The 15,455-nt window shown below is 40.7% G+C and overlaps 2 protein-coding genes across 2 annotated transcripts; both read right to left on the bottom strand.

The window, feature by feature from the left end:
- Nucleotides 1–2,317: 2,317 nt before the first annotated feature.
- Nucleotides 2,318–3,013, bottom strand: LOC127787596 (agamous-like MADS-box protein AGL62). Its single transcript, XM_052315660.1, has one exon. The coding sequence runs from the start codon at nucleotides 3,011–3,013 to the stop codon at nucleotides 2,318–2,320; it is 696 nt and encodes a 231-aa protein (XP_052171620.1).
- A 6,773-nt stretch (nucleotides 3,014–9,786) lies between these two features.
- LOC127787595 (uncharacterized) lies at nucleotides 9,787–10,506 on the bottom strand. Its single transcript, XM_052315659.1, has one exon. It carries the CDS (start codon nucleotides 10,504–10,506, stop codon nucleotides 9,787–9,789), a length of 720 nt encoding a protein of 239 aa, XP_052171619.1.
- Between the last annotated feature and the right edge of the window lie 4,949 nt (nucleotides 10,507–15,455).

The raw sequence follows: 15,455 nt of genomic DNA, 5'->3' as shown, positions 1-15,455 counted from the left end.
GGTGGGGGTCCCCACGCAAACCCTCCGATGCCTAAGTTAGTTCTCGTGAGCCAAAAGTATTGGATTGTGTTGAGGGGCCCAAGAGTGCGTACCTTGCGATGAAGGCATGGTCTCCTATTTATAGCTAATGAGAGAGAGGAGAGGTGCGACAATATGGGCGAGAATCTCGTGGCCTGTTTCGATGATTTCGCGGCCCTTCCGAGAGGGAAAAGATGAGAGATTGGCCCAAGCCCACTCGACCATGACAGAGTGGGGGGCCACTCGGTTATGCCTTCTTTTGCCCTTTTCCTTGATTCGATTTTGAGTAGTTCCCGTACCTTAACTTCATTCCTGATTTTTACATTGATTCAGCTGAAATCTTTCAAAACTCAAAACACAAAAGTTGTATATAATTCTCTTATATTTCCATAGGAGTTTGAATCACCTCAATTGGAGCTCATATGAGAAAGTTATGCTCGAAAACCAAAGCAGTGTCGTACCCACTCGGCATAACCGAGTGGGTCATGAAAAGTGAGGGAAAATTGGTCTGCCCATGACCGAGTGAGGGGCCACTCGTTTATGCCTTCTTTTTTCTTTTTGTCTTAGCTCGGATCCATCTTCCTTCAATACTTGACTCTGAGCCTTTAATAGTGCATGTGCATCAACATAGAGCCTAATTTAAGCCTTGATTAAGCCTGAATCTCTAAAAAATCAAAACATGAAAGTTGTAGATAATTCTCTTATCTTTCCATTAGACTTTGAATCAGCTCAATCGAAGCTCGTATGAAGAGTTATACCCGAAAAACCAAAACAGTGTTGTGCCTACTCGGCATAACCGAGTGGGTCCTCCCCACTTGGTCTCGACTCGATCTCTTGCTCCTTCGGGTTGTTTCCTTGATCTCCTACAACTCGTTGGGCCCTTGGGCTTCATGTCCATGTCTCGCAACTCTTTTAGGTCTTGTGACTCTCCAAATTTGCAGGACATATCAATACTAATTAGTTTAATTAGAGATAGTCAAAGATATGAAAATTAAATTTATTAATTTGATTGTTTAAGAAAACTAATTAATTAAACTGCCAGCATGCTTTATCCCGAATACGATATGTTGAGGGATCCTTAGAGCATCGTGTATTGGGTCGAGTAAACACAGTATATATGAAATATGATATTAGATATTTTATATGAATATGTATTAGTATTTTATTGAGAAATTAATATGAGTTGCATGCATGCTTAGGTTTTATATATATTTATTGGTTTAAAGAAAGGTACACTGAATTTTATGATTCTTATCAGTTCAATTGGAACGTACACACCTTTTTATGATTCAAATCTTGATTTGATATATAATTGCGATTTTGACACCTAATTAAGTAAATAATTATATATAGAACTAAGATATAAAAGCAAATGTGTTTTGTTTTCTATCTTTGTGTGTTTTCATTCAATATATTTGGTGAAATCCGCTATAATAGTCTATATAGATTGTAAAGGGTTATGAATCTGAAAACTCTTTGTTTAAAAAAAATTGGAGAGTATTGTCTTGAGACGCCTCGAAAAAGTCACTCAAATATTTAAATGAAGAAATGGGAAGCAAAAGAGTTGAGAGTAATTCAATGCACAAAGTGTTTAGAGAGCCAAAAATTAAATTCAAAAGAGGTTACTATTAGAAAAATATTTTTTATATATCAAAAGTTACACCTTGAACTATACACACGCATAAATAATCAAAATATCCCTCACACCTCACGATGAGTTGGCGCAGTGAGGTGAGATGCATGAGCAAAATACCCCTCCCTCAAGGTGATGCGAGAGATATTTTGATCATTTATTAGTGTGTGTGGATTAAGGTGTACCTCTTAATGTATAAGTAGAATGATCCTTACTATTAATTGACTAGCAAGTTATAGTCAAGGTTGTTAGCTAATGCAAAGTTTGGCCTTGTGGTCCATCTCAGACTGCGCTAGAGGCTGAGAGACCCCTAGCATGACTTTGAACCATGTCGAGCCCAACCACTCATGGACTGCTTAATACTGATACACAAATAGTGTACATATGACAAATATATCATGTTTTTTTCAGGGGGAATAAGAGAAAAAATGTTTCAATGTACTAATTAGGGGGTTATGTTTGTGCAAGATAGTTATCTTTTTGGTTAAAAACAAAAAGTAGGCAAGCTAACAAGGTAAACAATGTCTATTTATGTAAGTAAATAGGTAACCATTGCCACATGATCAGTTGCACAAGGAACTGAAGCTTCAGAAAAGCCATCAATTAATAGAATAAGCGTAAAGATCATCAACTTGACCAGAAACAAAAGTAAACCACCCAAATCAGTCAGCAATAATCACAAAACAGTTTGTCGTCAAACCCCAACTTCGAATCATGATTAGCAGCCTCGTGAGTAATTGCTTGGTTGAAGAAATTGTCATGAGGAGGAGGCGGAGGAGGAGGAGGACTTGCCATAGGAGGATTCATGGCAAACATCGACTTAGGCAAAGAAGCAGCACCTTTGATCAGCATCATCTCATCGGCTCTCATGGCCACTTTCTTCTTCAGCTCTTCCAACGCCGACATATACTGCTCCAGCTCCGGCCACTCTATCTCACCCACCGGCCGATCCCACCAAAACCCACCATTATTCTTTTCCCTGCTGTTGGACTCTTCTATTGTTCCCCTTCTCTTCTTCTCTCTGTCCAGCTCACTCACAACTTCATCGTAGCGCCTGTTGAAGACAGTCGCATTCAGGGGAGGGAGGTTGCCGCCTGCTGCTGCGGCGGCGCCTCCGTTGAGGTAGCGATCAAGGACGGTATCGACAGATGGGTGGCCAAAGGCGAAGATGCGCTTGCCGGGGGATTTGACGATAACGGCGACCTGTGCGCCAGTCAGGACACACAGCTCGCTGGCTTTGTTGAAGAGACCCACACGTCGCTTGGAGAAGGTGACCTGCCGGTTGCTCAAGCTTTCGATCTTCTTGATCTCGATTTTCTGCCGGCCTTGGGTGGTTCTCTTCTTCGTGTTCGCTGTGGCCATTGCAGATTAGTTGATCAGTGCAAGGATCGTGGAGAAGAAAGGATGCTTGTGTTGTTTGGTGGGAAAGAAAGTTGATAGATAGAAAGGTTTTGTGGAGTAAGCTTTGCATCTATATAATAAGGAAGGTTAGGGAGATTTTATATAGCAAGTTCTGTGGTGCCCAAAAAGATATGATTTCCTCCTTCTGAGTGATGCAATTTTGGAGAGAATTTGGGCTATGATTATGATGAATTTCTTTGCTTTTCAATGCCACTAATTAAGAAGATTACTTTTGTGTTCACATCTGGCTTATTAAATAATAATTTGCATTAAAATGTTATCATAGTATTGTTTTTATAATTATAAACCTTTTAATGAACATTATTTTAAATTTTAATAGTTTTAGGTAAAACGTTGTGACATGAAAATAATGATTATATACATTATTTGTTATTTAAAACTTTTGTTTTCAATTTGGTGAAGCTCCGTACCTAATTGTTATAAATTATTATCATTTTTTTTTTTTATACATTGGAAAGGATTATAAATTATGATTTTGAAATGAAGATTCTAGCATGTAAACAGGCAGAATAAGAAATTTTGGGTAAATTGTACATACTGTGATTTTGATCATTTGTACAGAAAGTTTTTGTGATTTAAAAAATTAGTGATTTCTTGTGACTTAGATTTTTAGCACAGACATATCTTTTGTCACAAATTATATTAATTAAGCCCTAATTAAGTTAAAATAACTTAATGAATCCTAATCAAATTTTATTAAATATAGATTTAATGAAAAAAGAAAATTTCAAGATACAAATAAGGAAAACCCATCACCACTGGCAATGGGGCTTTCACCGTCGGAAAGACTCTTCAGATCTATCCAATTTATCCAATCCGGCCATTGTTGTTGGGCCTTTCCAATGGTTATATATGCCGCCTTCTTATTGAAGGGTGGGTTCCTCTTCCTCTTTCTCTCATTTTTCTTCTTCTTCTTCTTCTTCTTCTTCTTCTTCTTTCAATAAAAACCCTAATTAACCACGACATTAATTGTTTATCCATCGGTCCTTTCTCGCCCATTGCTAGAAGCCAATTGACCCATCGTTGGAAGTTGATGGGTTTCACCGACCATCACCAAAAGTGGATGGTTTTTTCTTCACCTATTATTAAAAGACAATGAATTATTCTTCCTCAACCATCGCTTCTAGTGAACATGGTGGTGTATGTTGCATTGTTGTTTATATAGCTTGATATACTAAAGAATGGAATTGAAGATTTGAGGGAATTGATCCCATTAGCTCAAACAAAGTGATCCCGTTAGTTAGGGTATAATGGAAAAATCACTTATAAGATGAGGCTACGTATATTATCCTCATCTTTTTTATGTAATGACAAAATAGTCTTTTGATCCATAAATAAAGCTCAAGTTTTCCTAATTTCTATCTTGAGGCCTTAGTTTAAGAAAATTTTAAGGGCAAAATTTTTTTAAGGGGTAATAGAAATAATATATGAGAAATTTAGAGAAATTTTTTATTTTAAAAATTTATTTTTAAATTAATTGAAATTATGATCAAATAGGAATTAGCAATAATTTGACAAATTATTAAGTCTTGAAGGGAATTTAGGAAAGCTAAAACAAGAATTTACAAAGAAATCAAGTATGTGTGTAATTTACTAAAATTGAAAATATTAGCCAATGTTTATGAGGTCAACTTTGAGTTTGAAATTATATCAAATTTGTTGAAAAAATTGTATTTTGATTTATGGAGAAAATAATATTTGAAAAATATATTTTTAGTAAATTTGATTTACTGATGATCTCCAAAACATTTTATATATATATATATATATATATATATCTCTCTCAAAATAGTCGAGTATGATTACTCTTAGTCTAAGAATAATGATTGTGAGAAAAATTCTTTGAAAATCGGCTAAGGTATGTGTTGCTACAACTATGGCTACTGATGTTCAAGCAAAATAGAGCCAATTTAAACACAACAAGCCAACTTCCCTTCCGCAAATGTGTACTGCATAAGTGATAATCTTTCTTGTTCATCTTCTTCACTTCAAGCAAGTTATCTGGTAATATTTTTTCATATAAATTTTCTTAAACTAGATATTAGATTAAGAGAGTTGAGTGTTTCATTCATTCATATTTTCATAACTTTCTTATTGTTCAAGAGAATGTTAAAATGATTGCATGATCTTATATTTTTTCTCTTGAGTAATATTTTCACAATTCTTTTGTGAAACTTTTGTAAAGGTTACGCCTGATCCTTTAAATATTAGAGGTTGTGGCTCAATCTAAAATAAAAAAGCTTTATGTAAAGGTTACAGATGCTCCTGTAAAAGCCAAAATTCCTACTTTGTCTGTTAAAAGTAGAGGTTATAGTTGAACCTATAAAAACTATGTATGGGTTATAGTTAAGTTCTAAAAACTAAATCATATAGTGGAATATTTTCAAAATCTTTAGTGAAAAGTTAAGGTAGTGAACTAGACATGTTAGTTGAAACCACTCTAAAATTATTGTGTTCATGTAATTTAATTTCTTATTTTTTTGATAATATTATTTTTCATATGACATGCAAATGTTTTCATCCAACTCATGGTTCTCAATGCATATTAGGTTTTGTCTTTATTGCATCCATAAAAAGTCTTTTAAAATTTCTATTTACGTTTATTCTTTTCAAAATGTATATATTTTCAATGAGACCTAAAGGTCAAAGTTTAGAAGAGCAAACATAATCTTTTTGAAATGATTATAACAGTTTTCTTATTCTTATTTTCAAATGTTGTATTTCATCATTACATATATTTTCTATGACTGAAAGTTTAAATTTATTTAAACATTCTTTTTATTCTATATAATGTACTCTTATTTTATCTCAATCATCATCAAGCATTTCTAAAATGGTGTTCATTTCTTGCATAAATGTTTTCCAATCATCAGTTTTCATTGTATAAATAAAAACTTTTCAAATCTATCTAATTGCACACTTATGATGAGAAACAAGGAGGAAAAATAAGGAGATTGGAGAATTTAGACAAAACCTCAATAATTTATTCCATCTGCTACAATCCATATATAAACTCTATCAAACAGACTGCAACAGAAAACAAGGGACATGACCAACAATATGACCCACCATAAAGGAACATGGAATATGGTTGTTATCACCAGCCAACTAAATACTATTGTTGTTACACGATTACAACAATAAATTTGTAAAAGGGGAAATTGCTAATGGATGACCCTCGTATAGCTGATCCGAATGATGGATGACTCCCGTGGGGTGTAGCTAAGTGATGGATGACTTACTCGGGGGATGGATGACTCATTCGGGCCATGGGTGACATGTGGATTGTCCAAACGATGAGTAATTATAAGGAAAGATGGGTGAGTCTCTCGGGGTGGAGTGACAGCAATGGATGAGCCTCTCAGGGTGGAGTGATAGCTATGGATGAGTCTCCCGGGGGGTCACGACAGCGATGGATGAGTCTCTCGGGGGTCACGGCAGCGATGGGTGAGTCCCTTGGCTAGTTTGAGAGCGATGGATGAGTCTCTCAGGGGTTACGGCAGCGATGGGTAAGTCCCTTGGCTAGTTTGAGAGTGATGGATGATCTGCTGGAAAGAAAATCAATTAGGGGTGCGGGTGAGAATCCCCGCGTGGACCCTCTGATACTTAAGTTAGTCCCTCGTAAAAATGAAATGCTTGAAGACAAAAAGTAAGTACAAGAGTGAGAGGTTTCCCCCTGAATGAGAGGAAAAGACCCCCTATTTATAGCGATAAGAGGGGCATCTATGTGTCGAGTGGCCCACTTTTCTTGGCAGATATCTCGGAGGCAGTTTTGACTGAGTCTTGCAGGGTTATCGGCGCGAAGGTGCATGAATACAGGCACGCAAGTGCGCGCAAAGGGGTGCGCATTAGGCACCCCCGAGTGACCTCCCTCGGGGGTGTGAGGCACCCCCGAGAGACCTCTCTCAGAGGCATGAGAATACCCCCGAGAGACTTTATCGGGGGTGGGGGTGAAGCCCCCTTTTGCCTTAGCCACGCTTCCACGTGGCATAGGGCATGAAAATACCCCCGAGAGACTCTCTCGGGGGTGGGGGGGTGAAGCCCCCCCTTTGTCTTAGCCACACTGCCATGTGGCAGCGTTGGGGAGGAAGGAAGCGGCCTGGCTGCATGGAGCAGCCAGGCCACTTTGATGGGCTGCCACGTGGCCTTTTTTCTTTTTTCTTTTTCGGACTACTTATTTATTTAATAGGCATAATAATTGCTCCCTACTCTTTCTGTCGGGTCTCCCGAGAGGAAAAGTATTCTACCTACAACACTGCCATATTTTTAAGAGGTTATTTTTCCTCCTTTGTAGCAATCTCCTCCTTTACGTCTTTCGTAGCTATTTTTGGCATTCTGCTCCCTGGGTGCCTTTATAAAATGAGGCTTGAGCTTCTTGTTTGGCCATTGTTTCAATGAGTTTTCTAGCATTTTTGTATTTCAACTCCTCATAAACGCGATGGCTTCAAGTAGATGTGGCAGAGTCTTCGAATGATGTGCTGAAGCTCATGCCCTTGCAGCTGTGGTCCATGCATTCAGTTCTTCATCTCCTAGGAGTATAAACACAATTTCTTCATGCGTTCCCAGCTCTCAAGGTGATGGGGGCTCTGAAAGATCTTCAAATCAACTCAAGAGTGACCATATCATTACTGGCTCGTATATGTATCTACATGTTGCCGAGAGATGAATTGGCGTATTTGAGGAATTTTCTCTGAATCCAAGGGTGTTCGTGATGATTGTCACTCCATTTTCTGGTTTGTCGGATTACTTGCAAAATGATGAATATGACATATCTTCTTGCAGGGTAGCAACTACTGCACCATTCAAATGCCAGGCGAAGAAGTGTAAGTCACTTGCGGGGCCGTCGAAATTATGCTCCCTCGATGTATCGCAGGACAACGGTTTCGTGTCTTCTCGTTGTTAGGCTGCTTGCGAGGCAATGGGATGTTCTTGCCTCCTCATCGCCAGGTTGTGAGCGAGGCAATGAGCTTTTTTGTTACAATGGCGCGGCTCTCTAGCTTCAGGTGTACATGCTCGTTGGTATTGTGAGCGCAGTGTCTAAGTTTGCAATATTTTATTTTTACGGTTCGACATGATGCCAACGTCCATAATTAAATAGCATAAATATTTTATTTTTGCGGTTCGGCATAATGCCTACGTCCGCAATTAGAAAGAATATACATATTTTATTTTCGCAGTTCGGTGTAGTACCTACGTCCGCAATTAGTTTTGGTATTTTCTTATTGTCGGGGTATGAGCAGGGTAACAGACTTGTTGTTTTCACCTTGTGGTTGGACTGTTAGTGAGACAACAGGTCTTTTTGTGTTTACCTCATTGTCCGGCTAGTAGTAAGGTAATGGGCCTTAGGTCACCAGGCGAAGCGGTGTAGGTCGCTCACGGGGCAACAAATATTATGGCTCCTTTCTATCTGACTTTTTGCAAGACAGTAATTTTATTTTCACCCCATTGTCAGGCCATGTGCGGGACAATGTCTTATTTTTCCCCTATTGTCGGACTACGCGCGGGACAATGGGCTTGTTATCTCCCTCGTTGCCGGGTTATGAGCAGGGCAACGAGCTTTTAACTTTCACCTTGTTGTCGGGCTGTGCGCGGGGCAACGGGCCTTTTGTTCTAGAAAGAACCCTTAATGAAATCTGGTAGATAATAGTGGACGCAATAACGATAATTTATTTATAGGAGTGAGTACAAACATTTTGATGTGGTTCAGCTAAATGTGCCTATGTCCATAATCCTGTTTTGAACTCACATTATTATAATACAAATAATTCTAATGAAAGAAATAATACAACCTAGTCTTGCATAGTTTGTTTGGCAATCGATAAAGTCTTTTCACTTTGTTTCCCTTTTGTAGATGCAACATAGCACGTGCGGGCCTTCTGTTGATCCCCTCGAACTTGTCCCACTCCTTGGGGTATAGGAAATTCCATCAACAGATAGTAGGAAGAGACTACGACTCTTATGTCGTTGAGTAAGAGACGACCAAAAATTAGATTGTATGCAGTTGATGAGGCTTTAACCACCATGAAGCGGGCCTAACATGTTGTTCTCTGAGGATCAGAGCCCAATGTGATTGGCAACTGAATTGAACCAGCCATCGAGACAGGCTCCTTGGTAAAACTATATAAAGGGGAAGATATATTTTTCAATCGATCTTGTGAAATGTGCATTTGCTCGAAGCAATTCCAATAAATGAGGTTAACTGAGCTACCACTATCTACCAAAATTCTCTCAATTGGGTGCTTTGTAATGATAGCTGAGATTACCATCGGGTCATCATGTGGAATGATTATATCTCCTCTGTCTGCAGGTGTGAATATAATGGGATCTTCATTTTCTCTAACCTCCATTACCGAATTAACCTGGTAGGCCAAACAAGCATAGGCTTTTCAGGAAAAGGAGCTATCACCAGCCAAGGTTTCGCCGCCCGAAATGACATGTATAACCTAATATGTTGGTTCATTATCCAGAGGGATATTTTGTCTGTAATCATTTCCTCTCTCTTGTTGTCTTGGATTATGTATTTCCTGTGTTTCAGGCCTCTCTTCTTTTCTTTGTGGCTCCCTGTTGTTTTTCTCTTCTTCTCGTACATATCTTTGTAAGTGCCCTTCTCGAATAAGCATCTCAATTTTATTTTTCACCTCCCTACATTGATCAGTGGAATGGCCACGAGTCCTATGGTATCCACAGTACTCATCCTGATTCTTTCCTATAGGTCAATCCACCTTTTTTGGAAGCCTGATTAGGCTTGATCCTTCTATGGCTGCTAATATGGTAGACCGAGATTGGGTGAGCCAGGTATAGTGATTGAACTGGGGCCTGACATCATCTAGTCTTCTGGTCCTCTCTTGTCGCCGATTAAGGTCTTCTTCAATATCTCGCTCCTTTCTTTTCCGCTCCCCATCTTCATTTCCCCTTACCATTCTCATCATCTCCGTATGGAGTATGTACTTATTAGCCCTAATAAACAGGTTTGCTAGAGATTTCAGAGGGTCTAGAGACAATGATTCTTCCAAAGGGGTTAGTCGTGTCCCTTGGAACATAGCAGACAGTGCCATTTCAATCGGTAAATTACAGATCTCAAGTGTGGCATTCTGAAATCTGTCCACGTAGTGGCGTAGGGTTTCTTTATTCCCTTGTCGAATGCTAAGCAGATATGTCGCATCTTTTTTTCTCTGACTGTTAATAATGAATGCTTTGATAAACTCTGTTTTTAGCTGGCCGAGTGAAGAGATGGATGCTTCGAGTAAGCCGTTAAACCAGGCCTGAGCGTGCCCAGTTAGGGTTAATGGAAATGCCCTGCACATTATCTCGTTGTCCCATCCATGAATCATCATTAAAGATTCATAGTTTTGCATGTGATCATAAGGGTCGTCCCTGCCTGAATAAGGATTTATTTGAGGCATCTTGAACTTTCTCGGCAAGGGTTTCTCCATTACTTCTTCCACGAATGGTAGTTTTCCTCTAGATTGTTCCTCGGAAATGGGCAATAACTTATTCTATTGTAGCACCCGCTCAATCATCTTTTTCATATCGGCTGCCTCCCGTGTACTAAATGTAGTAGGGTTATCATCAGGCCCATCATTCTGCTTGGTCGCGGGTTTGGAATCCCGACCTCTTTCCATAGGAGTGCTGGCCACTATTTCATAATATCTTTCTCTTTATGGGCTTCTCCTTTCTGTCTTTCGACGATAAGTTCCTCCATGATTTCCTCGATGGGGAGAAGTTTGGCTATGAGCTCCTCTTAAATGAGATCTTGGTTGATTGTTTCTAGTAGGGACAGGTTGAGCGTGAGTTTCAGGGCTCGCTTCTTGATAGGAGCCGTTCCCTGGTACCTCCTGACGAGCCCTATGGGATGAAACTGTTTCTAGTATGAACTTTCTCAATGCAGCTGGGATTGACCCATGAGAGGCCAAACTTTGCAAAATACTAGCCATTTCCTGAAGAGCTTGTATTCCTTCGGCATGTTGTTGTCATAGGGCCTCGTACTCAGCCCAAGGAACGACAGATGGGATCTGCATACTTAAGTAAGGTCCCAAGAGAACATGTGAGGCTATAAGAGGCAGCATCTAAAGTTGGACCCCCAATGGGTGAGAGGACTCTAGAAGGGGCGGCTACTGGTGAGTGAGGGATGGGTGACCCTCACAAGGGGATTGATGGGTGAGGGACGGCTGAGCCCCATGGGTGAGGGGGGGATGTCCCTTATGGGTGAGGGGCGGATGACCCCCATGGATGAGGGGTAGCGGGCCCTCATGGGTAGATTGATGTTGATCTTCCACTCGAGCGAGGGTCTCTCGTCGAGGTGATTGGGCACCACGGGAGAGGGTCTGACGATTATTTCGGGTTTGAGCCATAATGAGGGAATAGTTTTGTAGCTTTTTGTTTGCGTTTTCCACAGACGGCGCCAATTGTTGTTACACGATTACAACAATAAATTTGTAAAAGGGGAAATTGCTGATGGATGACCCTCGTATAGCTGATCCGAATGATGGATGACTCTCGTGGGGTGTATCTGAGCGATGGATGACTCACTCGGGGGATGGATGACTCATTCGGGCCATCGGTGATGTGTGGATTGTCCAAACGATGAGTAATTATCGGGAAAGATGGGTGAGTCTCCCGGGGTGGAGTGACAACGATGGATGAGTCTCCCGGGGGGTCACGACAGCAATGGATGAGTCTCTCGGGGGTCACGACAGTGATGGGTGAGTCCCTTGGCTAGTTTGAGAGAAATGGATGAGTCTCTCAGGGGTCACGGCAGCGATGGGTGAGTCCCTTGGCTAGTTTGAGAGCGATGGATGACTTGCTGGAAAGAAAATCGATTAAGGGCGCGGGTGAGAATCCCCGCGTAGACCCTCCGATGCTTAAGTTAGTCCCTCGTAGAAATGAAATGCTTGAAGACAAAAAATAAGTACAAGAGTGAGAGGTTGCCCCCTGAATGAGAGGAAAAGACCCCTATTTATAGCGATGAGAGGGGCATCCATGTGTCGAGTTACCCTCTTTTCTTGGCGGATATCTTGGAGGCGATTTTAACTGAGTCTTGCGGGGTTATCGGCGTGAGGGTGCATGAATACAGGCACGCAAGCGAGCGCAAAGGGGCGCGCATTAGGCACTCCCGAGTGACCTCCCTCGGGGGGGTAAGGCACCCCCGAGAGACCTCTCTCGGGGGCTTGAGAATACCCTCGAGAGACTCTCTCGGGGGTGGGGGTGAAGCCCCCTTTTGCCTTAGCCACGATGCCGCGTGGCAACGTGGCATAGGGCATGAAAATACCCCCGAGAGACTCTCTCGGGGGTGGGGGGGTGAAGCCCCCCCCTTTGTCTTAGCCACGCTACCATGTGGCAGCGCGGGGGAGGAAGGAAGCGGCCAAAGTGGCCGCTTCCTGGCAACATGGAGCAGCCAGGCCACTTTGATGGGCTGCCATGTGGCCTTTTTTCTTTTTTCTTTTTCGGACTACTTATTTATTTAATAGGCATAACAACTATATTCAAGGAAATAACATAGAATATGGCAATTATCCTAAAAGTAATTTATTTAATTGCAACTAGCTTGACTAAGTTCACTGCAAGTAAGTCTGTCTTATGCTGCTTGGCGTGCACATAACATTCCCACACCTTTGCGAAAATCCTTGTCCTCAAGGATTAAAGTCAGGATAGGTTCGGAGAAGACGTCTCTGATTTTCCCAAGTAGCATCTTGTTAGATATAAGCCCTTAAGACCAGTTCTAGTGACACAATAGGGCTTGATCTTGTAATTCTTTAAACCTTATTTAATGGCAAGTTTTATGTTTAATTGAAATTGCAATATGATTTAAATTGAACATACAAATATCCTTTAGTATAATAAGGAGTGGATACCATTCTTAATTGTTAAGAATAATCGAGACGGTTAAACCACAATATGTTATACTATAAATATGTTCCTGGCCATAGAGTTCCTAACTTGGATAATTAGTAACTCACAAAGGCTGGCACATCGTCTTCCTCCTTGTTCGGTATAAGATATCGAAAGACAAGATTGGTGGGTCTCGTACCACTCTGTATAAGATACAGAAGAAAGACGAGTGGGTGCTCGTTATAGGAACGAGTTCACTGAACGGGACTATTAATATTGAATCACATGGGTTTTATCTCACGGGTCAATGATTTAATATTAACTACGGATTTGCATTAGTCCTTAGACCTGAGATGACATGGATATCTGTGTGTTAGTGGATTAGGATATCAGCGATATTATATGGTTGTCCTAATCAGGGATAGTCGTACGTATCTATGTGCCTAGTTCAGTGACACACGAGGTATGTGTGCATCAGACATGGAATCTATCATCTCGAGATATACGAGGAAGATATCCTATGCGATCCAGTGGTCACTTGACGATAAATCCTTGGCCGAGGTAATATGACGACGGAATTTGGATTCCGTAGAGGTTGTGTCATATTAGTCAAGTGTGATTATTGGATTTGGTCATACGATGAGATCGAGAGATTTGACCTACTGACCGTGATCTCATATCTCGTTGGGATATAGTATGATAGAGGGACTGTATTGCAGGACACCGTAATGCAAGGTTCACATTCCCGCTTCACATTAAATTGGGTAATCATGACATATTGCTAGATGTCACTCATGATTTACGAGAATTAATAATTGATTAATTCTCGTTGCCAATTTAATTGTGAACCCAGAAAGTCCCACCCAATAGAAATCGTTTTTAAAAGAAAAAAGGGGAAAATTTAGTAATTATGGAATTACTAAATTATAAATGCAATTATTTAAGAAATAAGAATAATTAAGTAAGTAATATGATTATTTATTTAATTATTAATTTGGTTTGGGCTTTTTGCTAGCACCTAAAGCCCGGCCCAATAGCATTTAGGGTTTTAGGGTTTCTTGTTTATAAATATAACATTAAACCCAAAATCCAATAAATCAATTAGTTGAATCAAAACGGAAATTTTAGAGAAAATTTCCGAGTCCCTTTTTCTCTCAAGTCTATTGAAGTCTTGACGATTTCGGGTGGACCGACTCGGCATCTCACGCGTGGGAGATATCAGGCGGGTTATCGGCAACGAAATCAGATTTCGCTTCGAGGTAACTTTTCGTTTTATGTCTTCGATTTAACCGTAAGATTTGAAAAGCGTGATACCAATAAAATCAGATTTTATTTTCCGCTGCGTATGATCAGATCAATGTTTTCTAACAGTGGTATCAGAGCCATCGTTTTTCCAAACTTATGGTTTTAATTTATTTGTTTGTCGGATATTATTTTGTGTTTTGAATTAAAAATAAACTTATGTATATGAGATATACATATGTATATTCTGCTGGAAGAACAAAATAAATTCTCAAATAAATATATTGTATTTTCATTGTTTGCTGGGAATACAAAACAATATATGTATGTATATACGATATATATATATTTGCAGCAAAAAAAAAAAAAACAAAAACAGCAAAGGGAAGCGGCGGATTCGATCCGCCGCCGCCGCTGGGCGGCGCTGATGGCCGTGGCACTGCTGGGCGGTGTCGGCAGGCCGGTCGGCCCTGCTGGGCAGCGTCGCCAGAGGGAGAGGCGCCGCTGGGCGGCGCCAGATGCAGCGATCGGCGCCGCCAGCGGCGCCTATGGCCGAAGGCCGCGCAGCTGGGCAGCGCGGCCATGGCCGCGGGGGTGAGAGGTGGCTGCTAGGCAGCCACCTGGAAAGGGAGCCACCGCCTAAGGCGGTGGCGTGTAGGTGTGCGGCGCGGGCATAGCCCGCGACCGCCTAGGGCACAAGGCGGGCTGGGCCCGCTTCCCTTTGCTGGGCCGCGGGCCTAGCCCGCGAGCGCGGCCTTGGCCGCGTTCATGGGCCGGGCCAAGGGCCCGGCCACGCGGCCTGCATGGCCGCGTGCGCCCATGGCGCGCGTTGCCGCGCGCGTGCGGCAAACCCCCCCTCCTTTTTTCATTTTTGTTTTTTTTTTTAATTTATTTTAAATATTTTCCAGCAAATTTAATTTCAAAAAAAAAAAAAAATTGTTTTTCAAAGCACTTAAGGTATAAATGTTATACACATGTCCGACAATCATATAAATTTTATAATATGCTTTTAATTGTTAAATAGCATGTTATGAATGCCTTGTCATATTTCGATATTGGTCATGGACTTAGGACACTACATAGATGATGTATGTGTTGTGTGGATGTATGGATTATTTCATTTGATGGCCTGCGTGCCGAGATTTGCCGTTTTTGGATAACGGTTGTAAAATTAATTGTTTGATTTTATTTTTACTTTTATTCTATTGTAAAAGTAGTTTATAGTAAATGTAGAAGCGATGATTCAATCAATGGAGGCACGACGTGGAATAGAGTCATCAAAGGTGAAACAATCAAAGAAACGAAGACCCTA

The sequence above is a fragment of the Diospyros lotus genome, chromosome 12 (genome assembly GCF_014633365.1).
Source record: "Diospyros lotus cultivar Yz01 chromosome 12, ASM1463336v1, whole genome shotgun sequence".
NCBI classification, from domain to species: domain Eukaryota; kingdom Viridiplantae; phylum Streptophyta; class Magnoliopsida; order Ericales; family Ebenaceae; genus Diospyros; species Diospyros lotus.
Note: the sequence above shows the minus strand (reverse complement) of the source record. Positions and strands in the feature narration are given on the sequence as shown.

Excerpts from the sequence above, each read along its gene's own strand:
- LOC127787596 (XM_052315660.1), bottom strand. The coding sequence starts at position 3,013 with ATGGCCACAGCGAACACGAAGAAGAGAACCACCCAAGGCCGGCAGAAA.
- LOC127787595 (XM_052315659.1), bottom strand. The coding sequence starts at position 10,506 with ATGGAGAAACCCTTGCCGAGAAAGTTCAAGATGCCTCAAATAAATCCT.